Source organism: Ochotona curzoniae, unplaced genomic scaffold (genome assembly GCF_017591425.1).
Source record: "Ochotona curzoniae isolate NIBS_2020 unplaced genomic scaffold, NIBS_Ocur_1.0 contig_4501, whole genome shotgun sequence".
NCBI classification, from domain to species: domain Eukaryota; kingdom Metazoa; phylum Chordata; class Mammalia; order Lagomorpha; family Ochotonidae; genus Ochotona; species Ochotona curzoniae.
Genome location: NW_024466307.1, coordinates 17,700,099 through 17,712,736, shown reverse-complemented (window position 1 = coordinate 17,712,736; position 12,638 = coordinate 17,700,099). Strand labels below are relative to the sequence as shown.

The window sequence follows — 12,638 nt, the reverse complement described above, 5'->3', positions numbered from 1 at the left end:
ACACGTAAATTTAAGAGTTATTTTATATAGAAAAAAAGTGCTTCTGCAAATGACTCACATGCTCAGGCCTCCCTCCTTTGCTATTCTACACATAGGGGGAACAGCTTCCGGTCCCCAAAGGCCCACTCCAAAGAGATACAATTTCCTGTCACAAAGGAAACTAGACACTATGAACCCTGGAAGAAATACGGCAGCTGGAGTAAATCCTAATTATGGACAACAACCAAAAACAAAGACAAAAGGCAAGGGTTTCAATCCTGTGAAAGCACGAGGGACACAATACTGATGGATGCTGAGTCGCCAAACCTATTTTTAAAATAACGAGATAGGATTCAATGCTTTCCATTTCCTCCGCCAGTAAGAAAAAGGGAAAGGAATTAGAAATAGGCAGGAGAAACAAAAAGCTAAACGAGGAAGTCATGGTCCAGATGTGAAGGAGACGGAAACACAGCAGCATTAACTCTCCACAGCTGGAACAGAAGATAAGAGAATTCATTTGCTCTGATGTCTAGAACATTCCCCTCAAGTTGTACAGGTTTAACAACCCAAGATTATTCTTCCTTCTCTCTAAAACCAAACTACCTGATATTCAATGGGTCCTACCCTTATTATAATAAAGGTCAAGATGCTGCTAACTAGTTTTCTTAAACCATTCTATTTTTTATTCAATGAAAAAATGTATATGTTTATCACATAAAACATGCTGTTTCGGAATATGCAAACATCATGGACCAGCTCATAGAAGCTGATTAATGCACATAGTACTCACACTTACCATTGTTGATGGTAACGTCCCTGAAAATCTACTCCGAGCACTGTTCAGACACATCATCACACAGTTTCACTATGTTTCACAAGAGATCCCTTGAGCTCCTTCCTCCGCACATTCTGTGTCCTTTGCTTACTGGCTTCCCATTTTTGTAACCAATCTAAAGTTACAACATGTTAAGCAAATAATAAAATGCAAAAGTTGGGCCCAGCCCAGCGTGATAATCTAATGGCTAAAGTCCTCACCTTGCACGCACCAGGATCCCATATGGGCACAGATTCGAGTACCAGCTGCTCCACTTCCCAGCCAGCTCCCTGTTTATGGCCTGAGAAAGCAGTAGAAGACGGCCCAAAGCTGTGGGACCCCTGCACACCCATATGGGAGACCCAGAAGAAGTTTCTAGCTCCTGGCTTTGGATGGCTTCAACTCCAATCTGTTGCCGCCACTTGGGGAGTGAATCAATGGATGAAAGATCTTTCTGTCTCTCCTTCTCTCTGTAAATCTGACTTTCCAATTAAAAAAATAAATAAAATAATAATAAATCTATTTTTAAAAATGCAAAAGACAGACAACCTAAAAAACCACTCTATCAACACTACCTGATGAAATACATCACACCTTTTCTGATGTTGTTCAGAAGTGTACCATAACTTAAAAATGACACTAAAACTCTTAAGATACAAATGGTAAGAAAGTGCTACATTATCTTTAAGCATGAAGAAAACAATATAATCCAGGAGGACTTCATCCTGCTTTGAGAACAGCGTGTACTAAGCACCTGCTGGTGGCAGAACTGTCACACTGTATGAAGAAGGGATGGCCCCTGGTCTCTCTTTCCTCATGTTCACTCATGCAATCTGTCAGATTAGGCTTGGAATTCGAGTCACCGGTGAATTTACAGGAGCTCCAAAAAAATTATCAAAGTCCTGGCCTTCAGTGTGGGAGTGACACACCAATGACTGTATGGTGCGTGGTCAGAACCTTCACTCCCAGGGTGATGCTACAGGGAGAACCCTTCAGGTGATGGAAGGGAAACAAATTAAACAAGTCAAGCAGGTCTGCATCTAGCTCCAAGTTCCCCAGGGACACCTGGAAATCCACGAAGCAAGGTCGGTAGCGCCAGGTGGTAAAACACCAGGCTTGACACTGAGGCTTGTTGAATAACCAGTTAGCTCACCTTAGCTTCAACAGATCTAACCACATAATTTGCATTCAAATGTGAGCAACTGAGAAATACAGTTGAAAGTGGGGACTGACAGTTTCTTCTGAAAAGGGGGAAGACTTGTGGGCCAATTTCTCTCACAACTCTTGGACTGCCATTGTAGTGTGAGTGCCACCAGAGACCACACATTGGCCAAGGACAATGAGACACTGTGTTAATGGTTCAGAAATGCAAAAACCTCTCTGAGCCCCCCTGCACAAGGAAGACAGAAGTCAGGCTGATTTGCTAATAGCTTATGGGGGCGGGAGGGGGAGTGGGCAGAGTTCAAGACCAGAGACCTTGGGCATGGAAAGCTAGAGGGAACTTTTCCTGTTCCATCTCATCCTTTAAAAAGAAAGAATCTCTGCAGGCAGGATGACTCGAACAGGAAGAAAGTCTCTGTTCCCGTCATTCCCTGGTTTCCCATCACCTTCTGCCATTCCAAGATGCACAAAATGAATCAGAATCATAGGAATTGACAGCAACAAAGCAAGATGCCACGAGGAGGAAAGGAAGACTCACAAAAGATTTTGGCATAGGGGTTTTATAAAACCTTGCTACTGATCGATGTCTCTGATCTCCCCCAGGATGAAAGGTGAGGAGCTGAACTGGGAACTACTCCCCGCCTCCTTGCAGGCATACAGGGTAAAAGGCACTGCCTTTGGCTGCCATCACCGTCAACTTCTCTCAGAACGTGTCCAACTGACCATTAAAAAAAAAAAAAAACTAAGTTCCAATGTAATTTCATAACTTGCATATGGACATAATTTAATCCTATTTTTGAAAAACAAAATTGGAATTAAGAATCCTAAATAGTAACTGAAATCTCATCACCCAGAGAAAAGAGGGGGGGTTCAAATAATGCCGGTTATCGTTTGGCATGTGAGAGGTCAGTGTTGCGATGAGTCCTTCCCAGAACACAGGACGCCGAGCACACAGAAACTGTGGCCAGGGCTCCACAGGGATGGAGTCCTCCCCCCCCAGGGCTCCACAGGGATGGAGTCCTCCCCCCCCAGGGCTCCACAGGGATGGAGTACCACCCCCCCCGCCGCCCCCAGGGCTCCACAGGGATGGAGCCCGCCTCCCCTCCCCGCCCCCCAGGGATGGATATTCTGCAACCTCTGGAAAGTTCTAATTACTACCCTTGAGGGGGAGGGAGAGAAGGTGCAGCTGGCACATCCTGGGCAGAAGGCAGGGGAAGCTGAAAGACATGTGACAGCTTGCAAAACCAAAGGCTTCCCAGGCCCAGGCGCCCACAGAGGAAAGGCGGGGGAGCCCTGAGATGTCAGCACCTGCCGTGTCCGAGAGTCCTCTTCTCATCAGAAAACAGCACGTTCAATTAACGCAGTTACTACTAATATTTATACAAACACATATGCATTACATCTAATACTGCTTTTATAATATTAATTTTAATAACATTGAACTTAATCTTTTAAAATACAAAGATAAGGGCAGTGGTGCAATAGCCTAGTGGCTAAAGTCCTCACCTTGCAAGCACCAGGATCCCATAAGGACTCCAGTTCAAATCCCGGAGGCCCTGCTTCCCATCCAACTCCCTGCTTGTGGCCTGGGAAAGCAGCTGAGGAAGGCCCAAAGCCTTGGGACCCTGCACCAGCATGGGAGACTCCGGACTCCTGGTTTTGGATCAGCACAGCTTAGGCCATTGCAGCCAATTGTGGAGTGAACCAACGGATGGAAGATCTTCCTCTCTGTATATCTGACTTTCCAATAAAAACACGAGGATAAGTTTTACTTCAGTGCAGAAATGTTTGAAATCCACACAGCTTTTTTTCGTAATATATATTTTCCAAGAGTGTTTTAAAGACTTGTTCTCATATTTACTAGATAGTAGGCACCTGCCTGCAGCCAAGCGCAAAGGACATCTTCAAGGCAGTCTCTCGGAAAAGCTATGCTATCGACTCAAGAGGCAGTGCAGAGTCCAAGGAGCGAACGACCCCTGACCCCAGGCTTCGGGCACCAAGCAAGCACTAGGTGTCGGTTTCTTTAGTGGACAACCGATGGGTCTGAGCAAAGACACAGGCTTCTGCCTCCGAATAGGCACTTCATAACACAAACAGAAACTAGAGCAGCTAAAACGCCCTACTTCCTCTCACAATCCACCTGCTAATCACCATAGGACAAAAAGTTAAGATTCACTCCTTGCGAGGCCTTCCTCCTCCTCCTCCTCCTCCTCCTCCTCCTCCTCCACCTTCTTCTCCTCCTTTCAGTTCCACACCAACTTTTATCAAAGTTACTAGCAGGACTTTGCTCAAGACAGAAGAGGCCAAAAACTACAACCAGGTCTTCACAAGCTACCAACCTTGGAATGTCAGTTATCGCCTCTCCTGTCTTTTTTTCTGGAAGATTCCTCTGTGGAAACAGAGGAACAAGGAAAGCGAAGACTGCTGGACAGGGAAATAAGAAAACTCAGGGATCTTGAGCAACAGTTGCTGGACTTCCTTAAGAAACGTGTCCCCGCGGCCATGTTCCCAGAAGGTCAAAGTTTGAACCACTATCACAAAAAGCACCAGCTGAGTCAGAGTAAAAACAACAAATGGTGTTATTTTCGCCAGAGCTTGGCCCACAGCCCAACGCTAATTAATGAGTAACAGACTATCCTCCTCTAATACAGGACATTAGCCTGATGAAAGGCTGTGTTCAGACCCTCATAACAGTAACGGACAGAAGATACCACACTCAGATGGTTTTCTTGGTTTTCGGGTTTTTTGTTGTTGTTGTTGTTGTTGTTAACCAAGTCACAACTTCACACCTTCAGACCAGATGTGGTTGGGAGGGTCTGGAATAAGCCAGAGCCTTAGGGGCACAGAAGGGGCGAGGAAAAGTCTCAAGGGACAGCTGGGCAGGAGCAGGGGGAGCCCAGGCTCAGCAGGACTCGAAGTGCTGGCATCACTGTCCCAGGCCCATCCTCACTTCCCAAACGCCCCAGGCAGGTCTCCCCGAGCCCCCTCACACAAACCCAGGCAAACCCCAGCATCAAGGGCTGCTTGCAGGAGGGAGAGGAGATTCTATTTTTATTTCATCATTTTTCAGACTTACAGATTAAAAAAAAAAAAAAAACAGGAAAAGAACACTGGGTTCACATTCTCCTACGAATCAAGCTTTATTAACACCTACTAGGCTGGATTTCTTTAATTAAAAAAAATAGCAACACGAAACATTTAAGCTCATTTTTGAATGTGTACTGTGCCTCACGATAAACTTAAAACACTTAGAAACATTCTTACTTTCTCAATAAATGTTATCTGGGCACAAAGATAAAGTGGGAACCTCACTTTCACATTCTCCAGCTGTTTCCAAAGTTAATATTAATCCCTACAGCCACGTGCTCCCTCCCGACTTAGAGACTGACTGCCGGTTACACAAACCCTGACTCATAAACTCTGCAAACCTCAGACGACCTAGTAAGGCAACCTCGTATTCGCACTGCACAGAGTGGGCACCTTGTGACATCCACTTCGAAGCAAAGATGAGGAGTGCATCTCCCTTCCAACTCTACAAATCCCGAGTTACCAGAACGTGGTTTCAGGAGGACAGAAACAGAGAGGGGCAATTTTAAATTCTCTACCAGGGACTTATGAACCCTGAAATAGAGATGCCAGCTGAAACCAACCAGGCCACCTGCTGGGCTCCAACCTGTGCAGGAATTCCTCCCAGCAGCGCAGGCTTGCAAAACTTTTGCAAAGAGGGCTGAAGAGGAGGCCAGCTGCTCTGGGGTGGGAGAAACGGGAGCACCCCTAAGCCAGACATCTTGTTAGGGAGCCTGGCCTGGGAGACACAGTCATGGCAGAACGGGAAGGGAACAAAGACCCAAAAAGCAGAATGTAGTATCTTGCTTTCTTTCTGTCTTTCCTTCTCTCTGTAATTCCACCTTTCCAATAAAGACAAATCTTAAAAAAAAAAAAAAAAAAAAGTATCTTGCTTCCCACGTGGGACCTTATCAGCTACCACAGCTTCCATAGCTGACACTAAAATGGGTCCACTTCTAAGAAACTCCAAGTCCTTCTAGTTACACCATTCTACGAGACATTTAAAAGGTCATACAAGGGGGCCCCATGGATGGCTCAGTGGCTAAATCCTCATCTGACACGTGCCAGGATCCCATATAGCTGCCAGTTTGTATCCCAGCTGCTCCATTTGCCAGCCAGCTTTCTGCTTGTAGCCTGGGAAAATAGATGACTCAAAGCTTGGGGACCCTGCAACCAGGTGGGAGACCCAGAAGAAGCTTCTGGCTCCTGGCTTCCGATCAGCTCAGCTCCGGCCATTGTGGTCACTCTGGGACTGAATTAGCGAACGGAAGATCTTTCTCTCTGTATCTCCTGCTCTCTGTAATTTGTCCTTCTAATAAAAACAAATAAGTCTTAAAAAAAAAAAAAAAAAGACCATACAAGCTCCACAGAAAGTTCACGGAAAATAGAAAAGACGCACCACAGTGTTGACATCCATGTTTTTAAAAAGAGGTCATGGAAAGGAATGGCATTTAGCCCGGAAATTAAGGTGACCACAGCCTACACAGCCCGTGCTCCTCACTCCAGCATCCCACCTAAGTGGACCCTGGGGGAAATTAGTGATGGCTCAAGGAACTAGATTCCCATGACCACACGGGACACGTGGCTCTGGTCCTGGCCCATTCCCGACCCCTGCAGGTATCTGGGAAGTAAACAAGCAAACGGCAACTCTTGTGCCCATCTTGTCTCTTAAAAAAAAAAAAAAAGAAATTTTAAGTTCATGGACATGGAAAAGTGTGTATTATATACATATTTTAAAATGCATATGTTCCAGTATTTTTTGCATAGAAGTAAACTAATTTAGTTCCACGTTTCTGTGAACTTGTTTTTATCTCCTTTGTATAAGGACTAACTTGTCTCTATTAAAAGTCAGTGATACAATACCTCCACTTGCCAACAAAATACAAAGTACTGCAGCCTACTTTTCCCGTGCTTGGTGCTATTATCAAATGAAGATCGACACGCAGTTACAGTCAACACACAAGCTGAACTGCTGTGCTGCCTCGTGGTTTCCATTGCAATATTGTCCAGCTCCTAAGTGAGCTGGAACACAGGCTGGACACATCTCAAGCAGGAACTGATTCAGAAAAAGGACTGCATTTATTCTGGCTTTACGACGGAAATTCCTTAAGAAACAAGCCACAAGCTGAGGTGCTGTGGAATAGCGTGCTAGGTCTTTCTACAAACAGATGGGGGCTCAAATCTTCAGGCTGCACAGCGGTCAAAAAAAAAACGAAGATGCCCCAGCTGCTTGGTCAAATCTCAACTTTCAAGTGTGGGATCTGGGCCAAGAAAGTCTGCAGTGCCTCAGTTGGCACACTTGGCGATTGTAGGAATCAAATTTATCTTGCACAACACACAGGTTAATGTCAGACAGGATAAGTTTACAGAAGGCTGACCATGGCCCTCTGCTTGGCGATTCCAGGCTACTCCCAACACTAAAACAGCAAAACAGGTCTCCCTCCTGCACTGAAAATCCAGTGGCAAAAACCCGAGAGGGGCAACCTCCAGCAGACAGCTCCGGCCTGCAAGCGGGCTGTTCTCGTGCAGCTTCTGTCACTTCCCTCAAGTCTTTTACATTTTAAGCAGAACTTGAGCCCCTAGCGAGTACTACAGACGGATATTAAAATACTGGAATTAACTTAGCCCAGGCTTTCCCGGTAACTGAATGAGTCACTTACTCCTTTCACAACAATAAAATGTCAAGGTTGCCAGAAAAACCGAGTACAGATGTTTGCATAAAGCACGTTCAAGGGGCATCAAGTCAGACCAGAGAACAGTTTCTGTAAAACAAATCCATGTTTAGGATTTGTTTTCTGGAAAGGAGAAAATTCTGAAAATGGGGCTGCTGGGACGGGGGGGGGGGTTGGGGGGGGGAGGGCGGGAACCGCATCCAGTCTAACACCCGACCCCACAATTAGAATCATTAGAAACAAGGCTTAACTCCTCCTTGTGCTCTCAGAACCTGTGGGATTTATTCTCCCTCCCACCCCACCAGCCTTTTTTTGTTTTTTCTCCAACCTCATCAGCAAGCACAGGACAAACTCTAAACTCAACATTTAAAGACCCTTCATGGGGCTTGTTTTACGTCTTCTGTGTGGTATTTCTTGGAAAGGCAGAAGCTTTCAGAAATGCTGATGCCCGAGCACAGCCTTCAATGCTTCTCACCTGCCAAATGCTTTCAGTGTCCCCATGACAGCCCTTATTAGAGGCTTGTTTCATTCCTGCCGTAAGAATTCAGCTAAAGTTTGTCCTTTCATTTCAACTCAACACAAGCCTTACTACATGGGGCGAAGAAATAGCAAAGATAAGAGAACAAAATTGAAATAGCCACATCCGAAGTTTTTCCATGCCCCAAGTCAAGCAGTGGTGACGACAGCTCCTCTAGATTTGAGTTCTGGTTCATTCTTTAGAAAACATCCTACCCAGTACCCACTTTGACTAACATTTCTGAAACGCACAGGCCACTGGCAAGCAGCTTGCAGCTGAATTCGCACAAGCCCTTCCAAACAGACCGGAGTCCGTTCTGCTTATTTTTAGTAACTTTTAAATGAAAGACTAGAGGCTGGTCGTTTTCTCCATGCGTCCGCCCGTCTGATCGCCCGACCCAGGGCCGAGCGCCCCACAGCTTCTAGCCGGAGTATGACACGCGCTTCCCAGCTCCGCACCCCACACACTCCATGCGATAGCTCCACGATGACGACACCAAAATCAGCCCCACAGATTCACACGGAAGAAGCTGCAGCATGAAATAAACTTTTCTTCCGTCGTAGAAAACAGTGGAAACAGGAAAAAAAAAAAAAAACTGTCCAATCTGGGTCCGTTTGATCCAATTCCACTATGAGGCACGCTCCGGTGACCTGGCTTAACTCCGGGCGGGCCAGTGGCTACCCAGAGCAGTTGCTCAGGGGCCACCCGCACCCCTCCAGCAGGTGCCAGCAGCCACCTCGCCATGCCCGGGCGCGTGAGCTTCAACATGAATACTTGCTCACGGCAAGACTTTATTAACTCGGCGAGCCCGGGAAGTGGAGAGCCTCGGGTGGCCTTCTCTTCCACGGAGCCAGCGCCGCACAATCCCGGCTAGAGAAGGGTCGGAACCCCACCTGAGCTCACCTAGCCCCGGCGCGCACGGCAGGCACTCTCCAAACCACCGCACCCACCTCTGGAGCGAGCCCTGCGCCCTGGCGCTTACCTGGGGAAAGGAACCCTCGCGCTGCGGGCTCCTGGGGTAGTCCAAGTGACCCCGGTCCAGCATCAGGTAGAGCGAGAAGATCACCACGCAGAAAATCGCGCTACCGAACACGGTGAACTGACGGCTTAACTTCATTTTCCACGATAAACCCCCAGGCCACGCTCTCGCTTTCAGCAGGAGGTGGCCGCCGGAGGCTCCCTGCGCCCGGGCTGCGCACCCGCCGAGCTCACGGGTATGGATAGGTCCGGTCCGCGCTCCGCACCTTGTTCACGGAGCCACCGGGTGTCCCTGGGTCCCGGCCCGCTGCCCTCCGGAGCGTCCCTCTCCAAACGGGACTCGCCCTTAGCCAGGAAGGGGCCGGCACAAACTTGATCCGAGCTAGGCGCCTGCACCCGGCAGGGCGCACGGGGCTGGCGGAGGAGGTCGCTGCCCCTCGACTTCCTGCCACCACGACAGAGTCGGCAGGAAAAGTTTTCTCCACGAGGGCAGGCGCGTTCCTGCTCACCCCGAAAAGGAGCTTGTGCGAGTGGCCCCGGGGGGCCCGTTGGCCAAGGAGCTGGGTGAGAGGAACCGAGAGGGCAGCAACTGGATGGGGAGGAGCCCGGTCCCACAACTTAGCGCCGGGACAGCCAGGTCCGCCTCCACGGCACCGCCCCCGTCTCTCACAGCCGAGCCCCTTCCTGCCGCCTCCTCCTCCGCCGCCGCCGCTGCTGCTGCTGCTGCTTCTGCGGCCGCCGCCGCCGCCGCCGCCGCCGCCGCCACCACCGGGCGGGCGGGCGTCCACCCCGGCGCCGGGCGCACGGCTCGGGCAGGAGTTCCCCGGGAGCGCGTCCGCTCGCCGGCTTCTGGAGCGCCCACCCGCCGCCCCTACCTTCCCCTCGCGGCCTCAGGGAGGGCGCAGGGGGTTGGGGGGGGGCGGGCGGCGCTGAGGGGAAAAAAGGAAGAGAACCCGGAGGAGAGGACGGTCCCCGGAGAGAAGCCCGCTCCGGCTGCAGCTGCGAGCCCCTCCCTCCTTCCCGCCCCGCGAGCGCGGAGATGGCGGCTGCAGCTGCCAAGAGGAAGCGCCCGCTTCTTCTCCAGCGCCCCTCGGCACCCGAGCAGCGGCCCCGCCACTAGCCGGAGACGGCGGCGGCGGCACGGCGGCCGCTGGGTCAACGGGTGCCCGCAGCTCCGGAGCCAAGCGGCGGCCGGCCCCGCCTTCCCGACGCGGCGGGATGAGGGGGCGGGCCCCCCGGTACCCAATCACGGCGTGCCGCCCGCCGGGTCCACCCCTTGTGCGCCCGCCTTCGCCCCGGCGGCAGGAAGCTCTCGGCAGCCGCGGCTGGAGCGGTAGAGGCCGGGGAGCGCACGTACCGGGGGCCCGGCTGCGCTGGCTCCCGGATTGTCTTAGAGGTTCACGGAGCTCCCCCCACCCGCGTGCGCGGCGTGCCTCGCAAGACGCTGCAGCAAAAGAGAAGAGGGCTGCAAATTGTGCTCGCATTCCCCCTTTCCCTTGCCTTTTGTGATGTCCTAGTGAAAGCCGAGGATGGCGGGGGGAAGAGCCTGCCTGAGGGTTCTCCCCGCGGGTAGAGACAGAGGAGGCGAGTCGGAAAAGTGATTGCTAGTGTATTGCCCCCGCGGCTCCGAATTCACCCTTAGTTACTGCACTGTGGAAATGGATCTGGGCCTCTTGTAGCTTTGTCGGTAGAGGGCGCGGAAGAGACACCGCGGGAAGTCGGCCGGGGCGCCTTCTCCCCTTGGCTCCGGCCGCACCTCCAGCCTCGAGCCTCTGCAAGAGAAACGCTGCCCTCCGGAAAGCTTCTCTGATGGCTGCGCACGATTTGCATTAGGTTTTAGAGGGCAGATTCTCAGGGACTTCTCTGCCGTTGGCCATCCTTTCCAGTGACGTCTAGGGGTGAGGAGTGACATGTGTATTCTTGGCTCACTCTTGTCCCAAGGATTGCTTTTAGCGAATCCCTCATTGCTCTAATGGCTGAATGATTTCCTTTACTAAGCTTTCCTGGATCCAAGAGTAGTCCCAAGATAGAGACTCCTGCAGCAGTGGGATTGTAGGAGGTTGACCTTGAGCTCATGGCCTGCAGAGGTGGAATGCTACCATGCAAGGCAGGCGGGACCTCTCAGTTGAGAAGGCACTCACCTGTGGCTGATCCTGACGGACAGCCAGCTGAAGCTTGTGCCCTGGGGGCCCAGGTGCACTTGGCAGCTCTGGTTATAAAGGTAACCCTAAGGACTGTGGCGTAGGAAGGAGTCTTCTCTGAGTGCCCTTGGGCGCTCACAAAGAAGAGTAAGTGCAGCCCTGTTAACACTCAGAAGTTGTGCAAAACAAAAGAGGCATGCAAGAATTGTTAAAGAAAGTTCAACAATTTGGAGCTGGGCTTCTCAAGAGCTCTTTCTGGGTCTCCCACATGGGTGCAAATGACCCAGGACTCAGACCTTCTTCCAGGGCTTCCCCAAGCACGTTGTATCAGGGAGCTGGACGGGAAGTAGTGCAGCCAGTGCCCATCTGGGATGATGGAGCCACCAGCTTCGGTTGTCTACTTTAGAGGCTATTAAGGGAGCGGACCAGCACCTGGAAGACCTCGGCACCTCTCTCTGTAAATCTGCCTTTCAAATAAACAAAAAATAAATGTCCTTTTAGAAAGAAGCTCTAATTTATTGCAGTGACAATATTACTGAAAAATGAGAATGCAAAAAGTTAATTTTTGAGGGACTGAATTGCAAATACCGTTAAATTCTCAGATTGCCAAATTGGTTACGTTAAAAGCTCAAGTGTTAACTGCTGAAAAATACAATCCCAAAACTGGAAATGTATTGGACCCAGAAGAAAGTGCCAATCTTAAAACCTCTGGGTGAGCGTGCACCTCTTTCCCAGCACGAGTTGGTTGCCCTCCAGTGTCTGAGGAGTTGGTCATCCATTTCTTGGAAGCCTTAGGACAACGCACACATGAGCATTCTCTAAGCCAAGGAAGGCAGCTTTTTTTCTGCCAAAGGCCATTTGGACATTGATATCATTCACTGGGCCATAAAAAAATGATCAACCTTAAAATGAACCTGCTCTACATTGATTGAATTTCAAGTCCCTTTGCAACTGCTTTGACGGGGACCAGGCCAAGTGATTTTGTGAGCTCTATACAACCCAGTGTTCAGAACCACCTGTGCTCTAAGCCTTTGAGTATGTGTCAAAGCCACCAAAAACAGCTGGCTTCTGCCGGGGAAGATGCCTCAAGAAAGAATTCATGCTTTCAAAACCTACTACAAATGCTCTCAATGGGTCCTATGTTTACGGTCAAGTGTCATAATTCGCCCCAAGGAGACAGATGTGTACTATGAAGAAAGAAGACGTTACTTACACATCAAAGCTGGTAACTGTGTGTAAGACTGGGTTCTAAGAGTAATTAGACCAGGGAAGGTGAAATGCAGCACCAGACTGAGCCAAGTTCAAGGTTA

General features: G+C 49.9%; 1 protein-coding gene across 1 annotated transcript in view; it reads right to left on the bottom strand.

Moving 5' to 3' along the window:
• The window catches only part of MAN2A1 (mannosidase alpha class 2A member 1), a 144,021-nt gene extending 134,695 nt beyond the window's left edge, over positions 1-9,326 (bottom strand). Inside the window, exon 1 of the mRNA XM_040986138.1 lies at positions 9,192-9,326. Within this exon, the coding sequence (XP_040842072.1) occupies positions 9,192-9,326 (135 nt within the window). The remainder of the gene's footprint in view (positions 1-9,191) is intronic.
• Positions 9,327-12,638: the final 3,312 nt, after the last annotated feature.